Source organism: Chiloscyllium punctatum, chromosome 45 (genome assembly GCF_047496795.1).
Source record: "Chiloscyllium punctatum isolate Juve2018m chromosome 45, sChiPun1.3, whole genome shotgun sequence".
Lineage (NCBI taxonomy): Eukaryota > Metazoa > Chordata > Chondrichthyes > Orectolobiformes > Hemiscylliidae > Chiloscyllium > Chiloscyllium punctatum.
This window is the reverse complement of record NC_092783.1, coordinates 10,544,635-10,565,066: the sequence shown is the minus strand read 5'-3', so window position 1 is coordinate 10,565,066 and position 20,432 is coordinate 10,544,635. Positions and strand designations below refer to the sequence as shown.

General features: G+C 41.0%; 1 protein-coding gene across 6 annotated transcripts in view; it reads left to right on the top strand.

Moving 5' to 3' along the window:
* ppfia4 (PTPRF interacting protein alpha 4) overlaps nucleotides 1–20,432 on the top strand; it is a 696,847-nt gene that overhangs the window by 660,135 nt on the left and 16,280 nt on the right. For 5 of the 6 annotated variants that reach the window (XM_072563254.1, XM_072563250.1, XM_072563251.1 and 2 more), the window contains 6 exons: nucleotides 2,314–2,489; nucleotides 5,706–5,803; nucleotides 8,241–8,416; nucleotides 8,523–8,591; nucleotides 17,788–17,962; nucleotides 19,528–19,622. In XM_072563254.1, the coding sequence (XP_072419355.1) occupies nucleotides 2,314–2,489; nucleotides 5,706–5,803; nucleotides 8,241–8,416; nucleotides 8,523–8,591; nucleotides 17,788–17,962; nucleotides 19,528–19,586 (753 nt within the window). In that variant the 3' untranslated portion in view covers nucleotides 19,587–19,622. The remainder of the gene's footprint in view (nucleotides 1–2,313; nucleotides 2,490–5,705; nucleotides 5,804–8,240; nucleotides 8,417–8,522; nucleotides 8,592–17,787; nucleotides 17,963–19,527; nucleotides 19,623–20,432) is intronic. The other variant, XM_072563249.1, reaches the window with a different exon arrangement.

Genomic DNA, 20,432 nt, shown 5'->3' with positions numbered 1-20,432 from the left:
TTCTAAACTCATCCCATCGACCTGCACGTGGTCTGTATCCCTCTATTCTTTGCCTATCCATGTGACTGTCTAAATGCCAATAATATATAAAAACAACAAGGAATCTTTGGTGGAAACTCCAGTTTATTTTTCAGTTTCATAGTCAAATTATTACCATTGATACACAGGAGCTGCTCTCTGAAATCACTTGAACATTTGTACTTAGTTTCTGCAGGCAAGTTATTTTGTGGAGTTGACAAAGATTAAATATTGCACCAAAAGTGTGTAATTGAATATCTTGGGGGTGGGATTTTGGGACTTTACCCCTAAACATGGGCAGTTTAGGGTTGGGTGGAAGCTTGACATGTTAAAAATCGAAGTCCAGTGTCCACCTTGAATGTTCGTTAAGATAGGACTATGCAACCAACACACTCTCAGCTGGAGATTTTAAAATTATAATGAGGTTATGGATTCTACCATCATTTTAAATGAAACCATTGTCACAGGTTTTCAGGGCCCAAAAAGTCCAAAAGCTGAAAAAGAAGGCAGAGTTTGCTGGATCCAGAAGTTAAGTACAGGTCTTCTTACCTGTTGGATCAAGGTTACTTGATTCACCAACACACCCGTGGTCAAGTCCACTGATGCTTCTGATCTCATCCTTGAGGCCTTTGATCCTTCTGATCTCCCCCCATCCTGGTCAAGGCTCCCAATGATCACTTGCTCCTGCCATTCTGATCTTACAAGCTCCGGATTCCTATCTTCCACTGAGGCCTGCCACCTCTCTTTTATCCGGTGCTGAAAGATCTATCTGCCAGGCAACTGCTGAATTTGACCAGCTGCATCTTGGAAACTGAGGGGATAAACTGGCACTGCGATATTTTCGCTAAATTCAGCATGCCCTGCAGAAAATCTGTTCTTTCCAAGTTTCCTGGCCTCAGACAGTCTGTGTGCACTCCCTCCAAGTTAATAGCTTGTGCTTAGTGTCAAAGCCTATAGACAGAAGATGGGCACTTGAATAGTTGTAACTTAGCTGGTATCCATGGAGACAATTCTTCAGAGAGCTGTGAGAGGATTCTGGTTACAAAGCGTATGTTATGCATTGTCTTCCTACCCTTATTAATGGAAATGTGAAACAGTGTGCTGCAGTGGCATCTGTGATCAATGATTTTGTTTGCCATGTAATACCTCTATGTGTACTGAGGCAAGAGTACCATCTAACTGCTGCAGAAATATCTTAGCTGCAGCTTCAGGGCTTCAAATAGTTGACCCGTTCACATTAATAAAAGGCTGCTTTAAACTCTGAGGGGAGATTCAGGAGGATGAGAACAGCTGTCACTGTCTGGCTTTAAATCTGAATTTGCAGCCTCGCAGTCAGCCTCACATCCTGACCGCCTGATGGTCATTTTTCTTTTCTGACATCTGCCCAAAAGGATAAAAGCCAATAGCAGTTGCTCCACACGAGTTATTGCTGTCAGTGCTGCAAATGTTTCCATTTTACCAGACGTTTTGCACTGATGGTTTCACTAACTTTATCAATCGACACCCATTTATTTCCTCAAAATAATGTTGAGCTATCTCCAGTGCTTTGCTCCCAAGATGGTCTAGAACATTGTATTGTTTAAAAACTCTTTCTGCCTGTGGCCTTAAGACCACTGCTCTTTATAGAGGTAGGGAAGATGGTCTAAATATGTTCTCTTGGCATCTTTCCCTGTATTGACAGGAACTTAATAAGTCTGCACTAGCAAGAGTGAACTTACATTTTTATAAATTTCTCCCCAAAAAGACTTCTTTTTTAATTCATTCACAGGATATGGCATTGCTGGCTATGCCAGCATTTATTGCCCTATCCTAATTGCCCAGTGGACAGTTAAGAATAATTATGTTGCTCTGGGTGTGGAGTCACATGTAGCCTAGACCATATAAGGATGACACTTTCCTTCCCTAAAGATTAGTTTTTCTGATAATCAACAATGGTCATCATTAGATTCTTAATTCCGCTATCTGCCATAACAGGATTCAAATCCAGGTCTGCAGTACATTACCTGGATCTCTGGATTAATAGTCTAGTAATAAATCAACAAGGCCATCACCTACTCCATTGCAATGCGTGACCATTCTATCGAATATGAGATATCTGGAGACTGGTAAACATTTCCAAAACCTACATAAAAATAGATATTTGAACAAGAATAATACCTAATCTGTTTATCACTTCCACCAGTTTATGAATATGAATTCCAGTATGTAAGTGATCAAGGGAAGTCAGCCCCTGACCTAAGAAGGCAAGCTGAGTGTGTTCCTGTCCCCAATTATTCTATCTGTCCTTCTCACCAGACTTTGGCTTATGGAGACATGAACCACGAGTGGATTGGTAATGAATGGCTTCCCAGCCTTGGGTTACCCCAGTATCGCAGCTACTTCATGGAATGCCTAGTGGATGCACGAATGCTTGACCACCTCACCAAGAAAGACCTGCGGATGCATCTGAAAATGGTTGACAGCTTTCATCGGTGAGCTCTTGCATTATTGGAGGCTGAGTGCTGTTATGGACCAGGCCAGAACCCTCAAAACATGCCAAGAAGATAGCCCAGACCCTAACTTTGCTAGTTATTTTAAGCAGGTGTAGAGTAGATATTCCAGGAGAGAATCAGCTGGTCAAAGCACCTGGAGTGTCGGAGGCTAGGGGAGACCTTATAGAAGTTTATAAAATCATGAGGGTCATGGATAGGATCAATAGGCAAAGTCGTTTCCCTGGGGTGGGGTTTGCAGTCCAGAACTAGAGGCATAAGTTTAAGGTGAGAGGAGAAAGATATAAAAGGGACCTAAGGGACAACCTTTTCATGCAGAGGGTGGTGCATGTATGTAATGAGCTGCCAGAGGAAGTGGTGGGGGCTGGTACAATTGCAGCATTTAAAATACACCTGGATGGGTATACGAATAGGAAGGGTTTAGAGGGATATGGGACAAGTACAGGCAAATGGGACTAGATTTGGTTTCGGATATCTGGTCGGCGTGGATGAGTTGGACTAAAAAGTCTGTTTCTGTGCTGTACTTTTCTATGACTCTGTAAAACAATTTATTTACAAGTTTACTGAATGAAACATGAACAACAGAGAACAGAATAACTTAACCTCTCTGAAAACCCAACAGATTATCACAATTTAACCATGCTGTTCGAATACTTGCAACAATCCCCATAAACGCCCCATGGCACAAAAGGTAAAATCAAACACAGGTTCTTACAGGAGAGAAGTCAGAGAGAGAGAGAGAAAGTACCAGCCTGGACCTACTTCTGGGTTTGGCAGCTTTCCCATTACTGCTTTAATAAAAAAACAAACCAGAGAAAAGCTGAGCTGGGAGAACTGGCCATTCCCCTTTCATTGCACAAGTTTTTTTTAACTTGAAAGCCTTTTTTCCTGCAGCAGTATCTGTTAGCTCTTACCAAATTGGCACTAAAACCCTTCAACCTCCAGACTTTTCAGAATCTGTGTCATTTACAACCTCTCTGAAAGAAAACACAAGGACTGCAGAGCCTTGTTAAAGGAGCAGCTTCATGGCAGTAAAAATGTATTTGCGAGAAGGAAACATTTTGTCAAGTTAACCGGCAAAACTGTAATCACTCAGCATGTTAAAATGTGCAAATGCAAAGAGATTTTAGAAAAAGTATTATTTGTTTTTTCAAAATCTATATCAGTTGCCCTCTTCTGAATAATCATATATAGATATTTCCTCTCCAATCAATCCAACTTATAGCTTTCTACTCCAGTGCTACAGTATGACAGGTACCAGCTTACAATCAGTAAATGCTAAGGCTGATATGGAGCCTGCAGATCTGTATTGTTTTAGAGCTTTCCATGCATCAGTTAATTACAATTTCACTTTAAGTGAAAAGACTCTCGTGAAAATTGGTACGGAAATTGTTTCTTTTTAATTATTTTGTAGCTATGATGAAAATCCCTCTGAGGTTGGTGATTATGAACTCATTCCTATACATGCCCTGAATTACAGTTGGGGTGGCACAATGGTTCAGTGGTTAGCATGCTGCCTTACAATGCTAGGGACCTGGGTTTGATTTCACCCTCAGGCAACTGTGTGTGTGGAGTTTACACATTCTCCCTATGTTTGTGTGTTCTCCCACAGTCTAAGGATGTAGAGGTTAGGTGGATTGACCATGCCAGAGTATCTGTGTAGGCTAGGTGGATTAGCCAAGGGAAATTCAATGTTACAGGGATTGGGTAGGAAGTTGGGTCTGTGTGGTGGCTCTTCAGAGGGTCAGCGTGGACTTGTTGGGCTGAATAGCCTGCTTCCACTCTATAGGGGTTCTACGATTCTGCAATCGATTCTACAGTCAACAAGGTGAAGTTAAATATGATTAGATTAGATTCCCTACAGTGTGGAAACAGTGTTCAGGCCCGAAGAGTAACCCATCCAGACCCATTTCCCTCTGACTAATGCACCTAACACTATGGGCAGTTTAGCGTGGCCAATTAACCTGCACATCTTTGGATTGTGGAAGGAAACCGGAGCACCCAGAGGAAACCCACGCAGACATGGAGAGAATGTGCAAACTCCACACAGACAGTTGCCAGAGGCTGGAATCGAACCTGGATCCCTAGTGCTGTGAGGCAATGGTGCTAACCACTGTGCCACCCACGGTCTAGATTGTGAACAAACAAATGATCCAGTAGCCTCTGTAATCTGGTGTTGGATGACACAGTCAATACTAACATAGAAAACATGTTGGTATCAATCCGACATATTTATTAATTAGCAAAGTCCATCTAGGGCAGAGTGGAAAATACTGGAATTTTGAGGCATGTTGTTGCCTGGCTTACAGTTCCTTTATTAAACTTACTCTCCCTTTACAAGTGCTTCGGCACAATTGTCAAGCAATCATTATTACATTTTATAAATTGAGGAAAAAAAAAGTTCTCACTTTTAGCTTCTGTTTTCTAATCCATTTCAATTTAAATGATTTTGTTTCTGATTAATATCAGTTCCCTGATCCACCCTGTTCAGAGTGTAACACACAGTAACAGCAGGTTGCCAGAGCTTGGAATTTAATTTGCCTTTTGTATCGCTGCATTTGCAAAATGTATCTAGCTCTTACATCAGCACTATGGCTAAACAGACTATATTCAGTCTAATGTTGGTAGTTCATTATATAAATAGTCAGGGGTATGTTTGAATTTCACAAAAAGCAGGTTTTAAAAAAAATATTGAAATGTGCATTTTGATGCCTAAAGCCAGCATTTTCCAGTATGAAAGAACTTGCATGTATAAGGCATGACCTCAGACTGTTTCGCAGCAATTTATAGTCAAAGAAGACATTTAAAATGTAGTTATTGTTGTGTTGAAATGAGACATGCAAAATGCACCCCATAAGATCTCTTTTAACAACAATAAGATTAGTTACAAAGTAATTGATTTTAATGGTATTTGAGAACTCAGTACTGGTCAGAGTAACAGGAGAACTCAGCTGTTCTTTACTCTGCATCTGAAAGAGCAAATGGGCTTAATTTTAACACCTCGTTCAACAGACATAATCTTGAACAGGACAATACTGTGTTCAAGTGTTGACCCAGACTGCATGGTCAAGCAGGCCTTGAACCCACAACCTTCTTGCTCAAAGGTGAAAATGCTACTCTTGAGCCAAGGATAATACACGATGAAAACTCCAGAGACTTTTCATAAGTTACATTGAATAACGTCTGTCTTGATTCCAGCACTTGTTTACATTACGGCATCATGTGTTTGAAGAGATTGAACTACGACAGGAAGGATCTAGAGAGGAGGCGAGAAGAAAGCCAGCTTGAAATTAAAGGTTGGTTTGAAAGAAATGTTGCTGTTAGTTTCTTGATTAAAAGACAAAATTGAACTTTAAATCCTAGCAACTAAAATGTCAGTTTTATCTTTAGTTTTTACGTAAATGTGAGTAGTTGTGTAATTCTGGGTTCCTTCCTTCACCATTCTACATTATGACCAGGCCAGAACTTATTTTAACATGGCGATTCATATTGTTCCTCCTGCAAAGTACTCAGGGTGCTATCAATGCTTGGTCAGTAGCTTTTACACGTAAAACCCCAGTGAGTCCAACAGTGTTCCTGTTTTGCCTTTGAGAAAGAGCTGCTCAGGACAGGAACCTAACTCCATTACTCTGGCTGGGGGAGTGATTTCAGACTTGCACTGGCCTACATGAGAATCTCACTGAAGTGAATCAGTTTGGAGCATAGTGTCACTTTATTCCTTTCTCACTCCCCTTCCACCCCTGATAGTGTTTAAAAGCTAGCGACATTGATTTTAATAGGTTTCTAATATGGAGACATTTCCCTTCAAGTTGAAACTGTTTAACTGCTATGAAGAAAGTTGAACCACAATTAATTATTAGTTGGTCAAAATATTTTATTAATGATAAAGTTTTTATCAATTTTAAGTTCACTTGGTGGGGACCAGCATTACGTTTACAGTAATTAAAGTGTGTATTTGTAGCTGTCACAAAGTGCGATGTGATAAATGATGTCATATACACACTATCACTGAATGTAGGGATAATATATATGACAGTTGAAGTTTGATCTCTGAAATCACAATATTGCATCGTCGAACTGTAATTGATGCTCGTTTGGCCGGAGAGCTAGTTTGTGCTGCCAACAGCATGGGTTCATTTCCCATTCTGGCTGAGGTTACCATGAATTAGAATTAGAATCCCTACAGTGTGGATACAGGCCCTTCGACCCAACAAGTCCACACCAACCCTTCAAACAGTATGCCACCCAAACCCATTCCCCATTACTCTACATTTGCCCCTGACTAATTCACCTAACCTACACATCCCTGAACATCATGGGCAATTTAGCATGACCAAGTCACCTAACCTGCACATTTTTGGATTGTGGGAAGAAACCAGAGCAGCCGGAGGAAACCCACACAGACGCAGGGAGAAATGTGCAAACTCAGCACTGTTGCCCAAGGCTGGAATTGAACCCAGTTCCCTGGGACTGTGACGCAGCAGTGCAAACCACTGAGCTACCGTGAGAAGGAATTTCCTTCTCAACCTCTCCCCTCGTTTAAGGTAAGGTGCCCCTCAGGTTAAAGCACCACCAGTCATCTTTCTTTTTAATGAGTGAGCAGCCCTATGGTCCAGTAGACTATGGTGGGTCTGTTTTTTTTTAATTGTTGCTACAATCAGTAAAATTCCATCACTTGTGCAGCAGATCCCCTGAAAGTCAACTACTTTGGGTGGAATATAGTAAATCTATGGAACTCAGGATATGAGTGGATAGGATTATCATGAATGGTCTGGTAATCTCTTAACTAAGATTAACAGAGGATTGAGAGTATGCCAGCACCCCTTTCTTCTTATGGAGCAGTGCTTTCTTCATAACGTGGCACTAAGTAAAAACATTAGCTTTAGTAAAAGATCCAATATTTTTGTAGCATTAATAACCATGAATTTTAATCAGCTGTTTGGTATTGGTCAGTGAGTTCAGTAGCATGTACACTGTTCGAAAATATTAGTAGGTTGAGCAAAGTGATTATTTGTAGTGTTAGTCACCTTAGCTGCTTTTGAGATCAATATGAAACCACAGCTTTCATAGAGGGTATATGTTTTACAAAAAGAAGCTAGTCTTTTTCTTATCTCACATAGTAACCTGCAATTTAGTGAGGATTTTTGTTGCTTTTGAACCTGAACCATCTAAGCCTTTGTTAGCTGAGATGTAAGTTATTGCTGTAAGGTGAACTGTTAGATAGAAATCCCCACAGCAAGCTTTGATGATTACTCAGAATGCTGACTCACCCACCATAAGTGGAGATTAAACTTTTCTAGCTATGCATGAAGATCTGAAATGATGAGTCTCAATGGGGAGGAAAATGGTTTATTTGAAAAACAAATCTTAAGAGCAGACATTTTATTGAAATATATATGAAGAAGATTTGTGCTGCCTCTGAGCTCCTATTTACTGTTTCAGTAATGCATAAGCTTAACCTATTACATAACTAAAGCCTATTTATACAATCCCAACATAATTTGAGATGTTAGTATTCTGAACCATTCTCCTCATCTGGCTTTTACCGTTCTCTCCCTGAACCATAGCTTCTAAAGAATGTGTTGAGTTTGTGAATCATTAAGAACTGCCACTGTTATTGCCGACAGTTCTGGCATGCTGAATAAACAGAAGAAGCCTGGAATTTTCCAGAATTGAAATAATTCTACAGTCTGACATTTTTTGACTGTGATATAATGTTTGATTCGTGCCTAGATGTGTTGGTGTGGACTAACGACCAAGTCATTCACTGGGTGCAGTCTATTGGACTACGGGAGTATGCCAACAACATTGTCGAAAGTGGGGTGCATGGTGCCTTGATCGCACTGGATGAAAATTTTGATTACAACAGTCTAGCTTTATTGTTGCAAATACCCACACAAAATACACAAGTAAGCTCCATAATCAATGTCTTTGTTTCTGCCGTGAGTTTGATTTCTAAATAATTAGAAAACTGCTAAAGTTAAAAATAGATTTTAACTATGATTTCTTTTACAGGCAAGACAGGTCTTGGAGCGTGAATTCAACAACCTGTTGGCCTTAGGAACTGAGCGGAAGTTGGATGATGTAAGTATTGGGCATCCATTTATACTTCTATTGAGGAAAATGTAGGTAACATCCTGACCATGTTTAGTTGTTTTAAGTGCTTGCTGTGCATATGCCAGAGGCTGGATTTAGGGAAGGAAATCCTTTTCAAATCAGAATGGCTGGGGCTGGACACTATGTTACATAATCTTCCTTATCTCCAACAACTTTGTAACATTTGATACGGTCAACTGTTCCATCTTCTTCTGTTGACATATGCTTCTTAGCACTGTTTTTGATTTATTTCACTGACGAGCATTTCTTCTTCAGTGACTTATCCATTCCCCTGTCACCCGCTGTTCTGAAACCATTCTGATTTACTCCCAGCAGAACCCCTGAGCCACCATTCCAAGCTACATCTCCCTCAAAGCTATTGACTCAGACTGAGCCCAGTTCTATAATCCCATCACCCAAGCAATCTGGTAGCTCCTTTACAACATCACTCACTGACATCCTTTCTTCAGTGCTATCTTTGTCAACTCTCAAACTGTAAGCTACATCGATTGAACCTATCAAATTTCATCCCTCTGTAACAATTTCACAATGGCTGATGACTGTGCTTTCCATCATACTGAATCAATTTGAATAAAAGGGATGAATTTAAATGGAGATAGGAAATGTTTAAAAACTAGGAGCAAGTTGATTCTACTTTAGCCAGGTGGTGAAACCACCATTGGCCTAATGGCCTGTCTTTGAGCTATAATATTCTGTTGTTTCTCTTCATGTTCTGATGTCTTCTTATCTTTGAGTTTGACCTACTTTACTTAGCATCCTTCTCCAGCACATACCTTCCACTTGTCTCTGACACTGACCCTCTGTGCTTCAAATTATTGTACCCTTCCCTGAGAAACCCTCTTGCTTATTGTCTTTCTTCTCATCCTGAAGGATATTTTAAAAAGCTATATCTTCATCCATACTGTTTATCACTTGTCCCATTTTTTATTGCTGGTCCTGTCATTCACTCCTGATAAAATCTTTTGTTTGGGTCTAGTTTGTGGTCAGAAATTGCAAGCTGTGAGAACGCAGTTAGAAATGAAGATTGTGAATAGCTATAGGATGTTCCCATGAGCTCCGTGTTCGATGCTGCCAAAGGATTGTGATGAGGTTTTCAATAAGGTCAATTAAAGTTGTTCAAGACTGACTGAACAGCAGTTCAGCAGTCACTTTTAGTCAACAAGAGAGAGTCAGAGAAGGTGACTGCATGTTGGTTGAAGGTAGTCAAAGCAGAACGTTGAGCATCTTATTAAAGAAATTGACATCTCAACTTTTGTCATTTTTGAACGTAAAAGTGTGACTAATCCCTCACCACACCATCACTTAATTCGGTGGACTGGGATTGTCTCACCCTTATTCAGACTTTACTATATTACTTACCTGATGCCTCTGTAATTTATAATGGTGGCAGTGATGATACCATAATCAGTGGACCAACTTTTGCTTTTAAACATAGAACAATACTGCACAGGAAGAAGCCCTTCAGCCCACTAAGCACATGTTGACCATGATGCCATTCTAAACTAATTCTATTTGCCTGTAAATCATCTGTATCCTTCTGTTCCCTTCCTGATCCTGTGTATTTCCAAATACCTCTTAAACATTGCTATCGTATCTCCTTCTACTACTTCCCCTGGCAATGTGTTCCAGGCATCTATGACTGTCTGTGTTTAAAAAAAAAATCTGCCTCACACATCTCCTTTAAATTTTCCTTCTCCTCATAGCTGTGCCCCCTTGTATTTGACATTTTCACCCTGGGAAAAAGATTCTGACTATCCACCCTATCCATGTCTGTCATAATTTTATACACTTCAATCATATCAGCTCTCAGCCTCTAACACTAGTGAAAACAATGTAAGTTTGTCCAACATCAGGAGAGAAGTTGTTTGAAAGAATGGGTGACAGAACCTGAGGAGATAGAACTTGTAGCAATATCATTCAATACAGTGGCTGTGGCTAGCTAGTTAGTAAGAGAGCAAGCACTGGGCTTTGTGCACATGATGAGCTTGGCGGGGACATGGGAGAAGATGTGAGAAAAAGTGAAGTGTGAAGCATGGCTGAGGCAAGCCTTCCTTGTTTGAATTCCATATTCATTATCAAGTGAAAAAGGAAGAAGCAGCAGGTTTGGGGGTGAGAAAGGAAGAAGCAATGGAGGAATAGGAATGAAGGACAGAAGAAGACTAAGAAATGAAAAGCCTGATAGACATCATGGGTTTTGGAACAGAGTGGCAGCTGAAATGTGGACACAGTAAATGCTGTCAAAGATTGTATGTCCTAGTCAGAAATGAAAGTCAAGGAGAGTGCAACATGAAAGAATCCAAATTTCATGAAATTCTCCAGAATGTGTATATTGTACTGGCTTCCTAAAAAAGTGTCTGGAATTTCAGCAATCTGTATTGGTATTGAAGCCCATAAACCACAACATAAACAGTTGAGGTAGAAGCAAAAACAGAAATTGCTGGAAAAACTAAACTGGTCTGGCAGCATATGTGGAGAGAAATCAGAGTTAACATTTCAGGTCGAGTGACCCTTCCTCAGATCACTTGACCTAAAGCGTTAATTCTGATTTCTGCCCATTGATGCTGTCACACCTGCTGAGCTTTTCCAGAAATTTCTTTTTTGTTTCTGAATTATAGCATCTGCAGTTTTTTTGGTTTTTAGTTCAGATAGAAGCTTTGTTTAAGATCACGGATTAAGCCCACATTTCTTATAACTATATTTTTCTTGAAACAAGATTTTGATTTTTTTTACAAAATTATAAAATTACTACGAATAGTATAACAATCTTATAATATAACAACAGTTACAAAAGACAAACTACTACTCTACTCCATAAACAGTTTAAAAGAAAAGAAGTTTTAAAATCTACTCATACTACAATAAATAATTAAACAAAATAAACTAAATTAAATTGAATTAACTTACAACACTCAGCACAACCCCACCAAAGCTCCCATCACCGGAAGCATCAGTTGGCGTACCTGTATTTATTAGGGATTCTTCCTCTCAGGGCCCCCGGCTCACCAGACACAGCCCTTGCAGCTACAAAAAGGCCCTAATCAATATAGCTGACAAATCTGTGTTCATATATTTCAAAAAGGGCTGCCATGTCCTATAAAAAAGTTCAATTTTCAGGTGCTCCATACTTGTAAGGAAGTCTTAGGAGACATGTTCCATAATTAACCTATGCAATCCCAAAATCCTGGGGAGTTTTCCAAAATCCAGCTCATCAGAATGTTCTTCCTCGCACAATATGAGAGAATATTAAACAGTTTCTTCTCATGTACATCTAAAGAGAGCAGATTCGGCAGACCCAAGAGGAGGAATACCAGATCTACCTTGACCTCGGTTCCCAAGACCCCTTCCAAAACAGTTGCTATAGTGCCCCAATACCTATGAAGCTTGTGTCATGACTGTAAGAGTGCCTACATTTGTTTTACATTTGGGACACATTGGAGATACTCCTCTCTCAAATTTCACAAGCCACTCCGGTGCCAAATAAGCAGCATAGAGAACCTTCAGTTGCATAGTCTGAGTCCTATTACAAATCAAAATCTTCCTCCAAATATATGGATATTTTTGTATGGTGCAAAAATATCCTCCCATGCCTCTGATGAGATCCCCACCCCAAATTCCTGAGTCCAGATCTCTCAAAGCTGCTCAATGTTCTTCGAGACATTATCTGCTAATAAATGGTAGAGGGTTCTGATCGAGAGAGTCCCTGTGAACCGAAGTACTCTCCTCTCCACATCAGACTTCTAGGGATAAACCAGTAAATGTAGTCTTTTTCTATATAAAGTCCCGAATCCGAAAATATTGAAAGAGGTCCCTACTAGACAGTTCATATTTCTGGCTCAGTTGATCGAAAGACATCTTGACCTCCCTCTCTGTTGTCCCATTTCATCCCTCAGTCAAAGCAAAACGCTCAGAGACAGTGTAGTTTTACCTTTATTTCTTTATTTCAGGTCCTGGAGGGAGGGAGAATGATCGCCCATGTACACAGAGTCATGAGTACACAGTCTTCTCTGGAGCAGCAGTTTCTCAATGAATTTATTTAGTCATTTTACAGGGAGGAGCATCCAGATATGGAAACTCACATATTAATTGGGTGACCATTACAATTAACGAGTATCAATAGTGAAGATTAAGCCATCTGCTGTTACACAATGAATAACTGGCTTCACATAATGAATACTTTTCACCTTGTTAAACTGACCTCACATGCTGAATGCTTGCAATATTGTTAAATGACTGCTTTTCCACCTTGTTAACCCATTACTCTTGCCTACAACACCCCATTGTTAACTGTAAGTTGTTATCTGAGTCATGCTCAGTTGAACTTCTTGTTCCACAAAACTCAGAACTTAACTCTTTCCCTGTCTGCTTATACCCTATACACATTCACACCTCAAATAAGTCTCCCAAACAGGAAACTCCTCTTGACTCCCAGAACCTAAAGCCAGAATTCATCAATCCTGGTCGAAATCCTGACATTCCTACAATGGGAGGAAAAAGGGAAGTTTTAAATAAATTGCTCTCGCTTTGTCGCTTCATTCTCCATGCTTTAACCGTGTTAAGGACAATCAGGTTTCTGCAGTGCTCCATGACAGTCCTTATCTTGTCCATAAACAACAAATTAATGAGGGGACATTTTGCCTGGGAGGCCTCGATGTCCAGCCAAATTGACCTCAGGTCCTGGCACGCACAATCAGTCACATAGGATAATAGGAAATTTAATTGATATTTCTGGTAAGTCCATACCCCCCCTCCCCTGTGGAAGTTGCAGTTTAGCAAGCTTAATTAGACATTACCTATGACGTCACATGAAAGAACCGAGCCAACTGTTAAGCCTCCATTGTACTTGCCTGGGTAACATCAGAGGGAACTTCGCATGGGTTATAATAAATGAGGAAGAACATTCATTTTAACCAGACGTATTCTACCCAACCAAGATATTGGAAGAGCCTCCCAATGCTAAAGGTCCTGTCTTATCTTCTGCAGCAAACTGCACAATATTAGCTTTGTATAATTGATGAAAGGCCGGAGTAATAAAAATGCCTACATACAGGAAACCTCCTGGTGACCACCTGAAAGGGAATCAGATTCCACCCCCAAGATCAGGTACTCTGATAAGACCCCCCACTTGGCCTCCGACTTCATAAAATTGATTTTACACCCCGAGAAAGAACCAAATAAGTTAATAATTTGTATTAAATGGGGCACAGACATTGTTGGGTTAGTTAGAAAAGCAATAATGTCCTCTAAGTAAAGGGTGATATTATGCCATCCTGACCCCACCTTCAGAGCAACTATATTGGGGTCCCTCCGGATAGCCTCTGCCAACGGCTCAATCACTAATATAAACAGCAGCGGTGAATGGAAGCATCTTTGTCGGCTGCCTCTACCAAAACTAAAATTATACCATTAGTGAGAACTGTTGCCTTAGGGCCACTGTATTATACTGCCACCCACCTGGTAAAGACTCACCAAAGACCAAACCGGTCCAGGACATAAAAGAGATGTGGCCACTCCACCCAGTCAAATGCTTTCTCTGTATCCAAGGCAACTGCCAAACCCAGAATCAACTTTTGCTGGCACACCTGGACCATATTCAGTACTCTTCTAATGTTGTTCGCGGACCTACAACCCTTAATAAAACCTGTCTGGTCTTCCTTTACAATGGAGGGCAATACCTCCTCCAACCTCAATGCCAGCATTTTCGACAAAAGTTTGAAATCTACGTTTAATAGCTGAACCCTCTCTGGTGTAACTTTAAATATTCCTTATTGCCTAAATGTGTTTCTTGCAGCATGGCTATATCAACCCTTCCTTTTCTAAGGCTCAAAAGTATCTTCTTTCTCTTAATCAGCAAATGACTGCCCTTAATATTCCAGGTGCACCATTTAAACAAACAATTAGCCATAGCTGTCCAAGACAGCCCGCGATTCCCCGAGAGAAAGAACCCTACCCATAATGTACTGACTGAAAACAGTAAAAGATTTGTATAAACTAGAAAACACAACTACAAAATCTACGAAGCACAATCCTCCAGAACTTTCCCTCTCTTGAGAATAAGGGAGACGTTAGCTTCTCTCACAGAGGATGGGAGGCAGTCCTGACTCTGTGAATAATTGTACATGTCCAACATTGGCCCAGCCAACATGGTTATAAATTCCTTATAAAACTCGCTCTGAAATCCATCTGGGCTGAGTGCTTTATCACTCTGGAGCTGCCTCACTGCCTCTTGTATCTCTTGGATTGTCAGAGGGGCATTCAAAAGGGACACCTGCTCCACAGTTACATCTGGGAGGTCCAAAATCTTAAAAAAGGACCCCATCTTTGCCAACCTGTCCTCACAGCCCTCAGAATAGAATTTCCTAAATGCTGCGTTAATCTTTTTGGAATCACAAGCGAGAGTACCAGCACACTCTCTCATGGAGGTGATAGATTGAGGGGGGAGGGGAGGCACTCTTCTTCCTGGTCAGACATGCCAGGTCTACCTGGCTTATCACCATACTCAATTAACTTCTGTTTCGCAAGAGAGATCTCCCTCTTTGCTGTCTGGGTGAGCGCAGAGTTCAGAGCAGCCCTGAGAGCTGTAATTCACTGCAACTTGGTCACAGTCAGCCTATCAAAGTATGTCGTCTTGGTTCCCTTCAGCCGAGCATTGAGCATATGCTGCTGCTCTCCCATCTGCCGTTCCAAGGTCGCCGAGTATGAAAAAATCAAACCCCTTGCGTCAGTCTCAGTAGTCTCCCAGAGCACCGACGGGTTCTTGGCCATACCCGAATTAATATCCCAAAAAATTTTAAATTCCTGTGAAAAATATTCAGTAAACTTACTGTCCTTCAGGAGGAAAGGATCCATGCGCCAACACTGCAAGCCTGTCCAATTGCCTCTGGCTTTAACCACCAGATACACTGGCGCATGATGAGAAATAGCTATGTTCCCAATTCTACAAGACAGCACCAAATCCAAAAAAGCCAGTGGAGCAAAAAACATATCGATCCTAATGTAGAACCTGTGTGGGTTAGAGAAGAAGGTAAAGACCCTACCCTCAAGGTGAAGATATCTCCATATATCCATCAGCAACTGCTCCCCACTCAGGTCCACCAGTTGTCTGGATTGCAGGATATGCCCGCGAGACCCCTGAGCATCCTATCCACCTCGGGGTCCATAAGATGATTGAAGTCTCTCACTGTATCGTGTGGCGCGCTCCAAGGGCCATCAACCTGGAAAGTGCATCCGTTAAACATTTGAGGGGGTGTGGCAGGGGGCAACATATATTCAAAATCCTGTACTCCTCTCCATGTATTAAAGCTTTGAGGATCACAGACCACCCATATTTGTCCTTAATCTGGTCTAACAGCTAAAATGGGAGATTCTTCTGCTTGGATTCAGCTACTCCTCTGCTTTTAGAATTAAAGGACAAGTAAAACACCCGGCTCTACCCTCTCTGGTGTAACTTTAAATATTCCTTATTGCCTAAATGTGTTTCTTGCAGCATGGCTATATCAACCCTTCCTTTTCTAAGGTTCAAAAGTATCTTCTTTCTCTTAATCAGCAAATGACTGCCCTTAATATTCCAGGTGCACCATTTAAACAAACAATTAGCCATAGCTGTCCAAGACAGCCCGCGATTCTCCGAGAGAAAGAACCCTACCCATAATGTACTGACTGAAAACAGTAAAAGATTTGTATAAACTAGAAAACACAACTACAAAATCTACCAAAGTAAAACTTCTAAAAGTTACTTCTACAATGAACCAACACATAAAACAAATAAGAGAAGACTTTCCCCCTTGCCCACAGGGGGCTCTCACACAACCCACTATCCCCTTCATGGCTGCTCCTAGCTGAAGCCAGGCAAAACTAAATTTTAAAAAAACGTATCTTATAACAGGAAAATTAGAAGTGGACATTCAACCATCCCACCTATACTTTGACCCCAGTCAGTACTGATTTAAAAAAAACCCATAACCCGCCCTACATCTCAGACCAAGAAAGAAAAAAAGGGAATATTAGAAAAAAGACAAAGGGAGGGGAGAAAGAAGAGATTCCCACATATTAAAAGAGCAATACCAGGTAAACAAGATAAACCACAGGAAAAACAAAGGAAACACTATTATCCATTTTATTTGAACCAGCCAGTCTCTTTTAAAGTGTCCAGGAAGTCCTTTGCTTTTTCTGATGAGTCAAAATTAAACACAGTCCCTCCGTGGCTGAAACATAACACTGCTGGATATCTTACAGAGTACTGAATATTCAAGTGTCTCAGCCTCTTCTTTTCCTCATCAAAGGCCATCCTCTTGCGGATCACAGCCGCACGAAGTCCTGGAAAAACATAATTTTTGGTCCCTTGCAGATCAGGGTCTGTAGACCCCTCCCCAGTGTTCTGGAAGCTTCCAACACCATTTACTTATCTCTGTAATGCTGGAGGTACACTGGGACCGGGTGGGGACGTTGGTCCGATCCAGGTCTGCGCACTACAACTTTGTGGTTCCGCTTGACTTGAGGCCTGCCCTCAACCTCTAGCCCCAGAACTGTGGGAAACATTGCTCCAGAAAGCTCCTGTTCCGGCAGCCCGATCACATAGTTACTCTTCTGATGGCCTCGATTCCCGAGGTTGTTGACCTGCTCCACTAAGTCCTGTACCTGCCTCTCCAAGGCCTGTATCTGACCCACCGAGGATTCTGCTGCGGTCTCTGAAGCCACAGTCTGCTGCTCCACCTCCTCCACCCGCTGGATCTCCTGCTCATGCGTTTGCAGCATGATCGGTTCCAGCCTGGTCTGGGTCTCCTCCATCACTGAATCGATCTTCTCTCTGAGTTTCACAGACTCCGAAACCAGGCCATGTTGCACAGGTAGGTCCAAAAGGATGTTCGCGGAGGCCATGCTGCGGCCACGGGCGTATCTGTTGCTGCAGGGGAATGCCCTGCTTGTTGCAATCCACATGGCCCTTTTCCCTTAGTCATCTTTCCTGATCACCAAAACTAACAATTCTGAGGACCTAACATTACCGATTTTTGCCACAATAGCTGAAACAGGGAGGGTAAATGCACCATCTTGCCTGGGTTATGGTGCAGAGCTATGAGATCACCGCCATCTTGGATCTCCTTAATCCCACTCTTAAATATCTCAAATTCCAGCCGTCCCACAGCTGTTATTCTTTCTGATATTACAGGGCGATGACAAAAGTTTTAGACGGGCACCGTCATGGCGAAAGCGTTTTCGACCACGAGAAATCCACGGTATCACCATGATGGCAGGGTCTACAGAAACACTGCCTGCAGGGTTCAGGGTTACAACAATGTCCAGCCCAGCTCCATCAGTACAACCGAAGAAAATTCAACCAGAAGGTAATTAAATCCACCTTTTACCAGCCATCAGCTGCAGTTAATTCAGTCAGTAAATTATAATGTGCAAAAGTAAAGTCATCAATTCATTACATAAATAAGGTCTATGTAGGTATCTGATGAGAAATCAGTTTATTACAGTGGTACAATAAAGGTAGAGGTCAGAGCTAGTTCTGGTGCATCGCAAATAAACTAACTGACAATTAGCTGTGTTGCAGTGATATAAACTTAAAGTGCATGAATTGGAACTTCATGATATAAATTAGATGAAGTATTTTATATTGGGCAGTATTTTCAAAACAAAAATATCAAATTTCAATGTTAAAGCCATAATGAGTGAATTGACAATCCTAACAAAACATTAGTCTGAACTCAGCTTTGAAAAAAACGTTCATGGTACATGGGCTTCACTGGCTAAGCCAGCATTTACTGTCCTTCTCTAACTCCCCTGGATTAGGTGCTTGTCAGCTGCCCTCTTGAACTGCTTCAGTTTATTTAATATAGGTAGACCCACAATGTTGTTAGGGAAGGTGTTTTATGAATTTGACCTATTGTGTAATATTTGTAATTTGTTCAGCATGATTTATATCTAATGCTCCAAAAAACATGAATCATAAAATTTTGAAATAGTAAATGTTAATCAAGCTCTCTAACTTCATTTCCTGTTAGTCAATTGTTCGTCATTTGTATTCTAGGGGAATTATGAAAAGAAATCAATTTACTTCATTCAAGCAGTCTTTAGTATTCCTGCACTCATTCATTGGACATCATGCTACCACTAATATTATTTTCAATGATTTTTGTTATTTTCTCCAGAGCAGTCCTAACTCTGCAAATATGCATGGAGTGCTAATAAGCATGGTGAACCTTTTACTTGACATTAACCCACTGCAAATCTGCATGTACGTTAAGAGACAGATTGGCAGCAAGAGAGAGCTGCGATCCACAAACTCTGCCCAGGGCAAAATGCTGACATTAGCATCTCTTTGTGGTTCAGATGGTTAAAGTGCTGAGCACTGGAGATCCTGAGACTGGACTGAGTTAGATTATCTCAACTAGGCCTGCACCGTGGGGTGAGGTAAAGCAACTTCAGGCAAGGGTTCCAACAACTACTGCTACTGCTGTGCAATTCTGAATATCAGATTAATTTCTCTTGAACTGAGTCACTTGCTCAACCATTTCAGAGGGCATTGAAGAGGTAATCTGGTCTGGAACCGCATGGAAGCCAAACTGGCTAAGCTTCCTTTAGGAAAGGAAAGGCAGTGGTGAACCAGGTTTTATGACAATCATTGACAGATTCTTGGTTACCATTATCAAGACTAGGTTTCCATTCCAGATTTTAAAAAATTCTGTTAAATTTCACTGGCTGCAGTCATGAGAGTTGAACCCACATTCCCAGTGGGTTTGCCTGGTCCTCTTGGTTTCTAGTCCGTTGATAGTACTACTCTGCCACCATTTTCCCTGGTTTGAAGTTTCGCTTTCTATGTTTGTACTAACTTGCAAGAATGATTTGTAACACTTACTGCATGCTGTGTGTTTTCTTGTCATTTGTCATAAATGGAACATAGTCGGCACATCAGGGACACAGAGGTTAGACACATCAACAGTCCGCACTTACTCCTGCTGACAGCCAGGTCAGTCAGGGAGTCAGCAGTCATTACCAGTGAGTATGCAATTTCTACTTACTGTTTTTCCTTGTTCTGTGCATTGAAGAGAGAATTTGAGATAATTTTGTTCGCTGTAAAGGAGTGCACAATAATAAGGTTTGCAATCTGAAATTGAAAATTCATAATGTCGAAGAATTTTAGTCCTGATAACTTGTATTTTTTATGTGGCTTGTACAAGGATCAGTCTGTTTAATCTGTGACTTTATTTGCATGGTATTAATGTTGCCAACTTGTGCATAATGAGAACATGCCTTCACCAAAGATATCAATTGCCTGAAAAAAGTGTTATTATTTATAGATAAATATTATTACTAATTGTCAGCCTATTTCATTTCTAAGTATAAACAGCAAGTAAAATATGCAGTGGATTTGATTATTGGACTCGGTGAAATCAGTTAAATGATTCAGCGCCCTGAAAATGAAGGTCAGTCTATATTCAGGCATCATTTTTGATACATGTCCCAGGCAATGACTATGTCCATCAAAAGAGAGTCTGGCCATTACCTCTTGATGTTCAAGGATGTTAACAAACACTGAAACCCTTACAACATTCCATGGGTTACCATTGATCAAAAACAGAACTGACTAGGCATATAAATATTATGACTACAAGAGCAGGTCAGAGGCTAGGAATCCTGCAGGGCAGGACTCATAAAGTTAGTGGTAGGGCTCTGGGATATGTTGCTGAACAAAGAGACGTTTGGGTGCAGATGCATAGTTCCTTGAAACTGGCGTCACAGATAGATAGGGTGGTGAAAAAAGCATTTGACATGCTTGCCTTCATAGAATATAGAACAATATAGAGC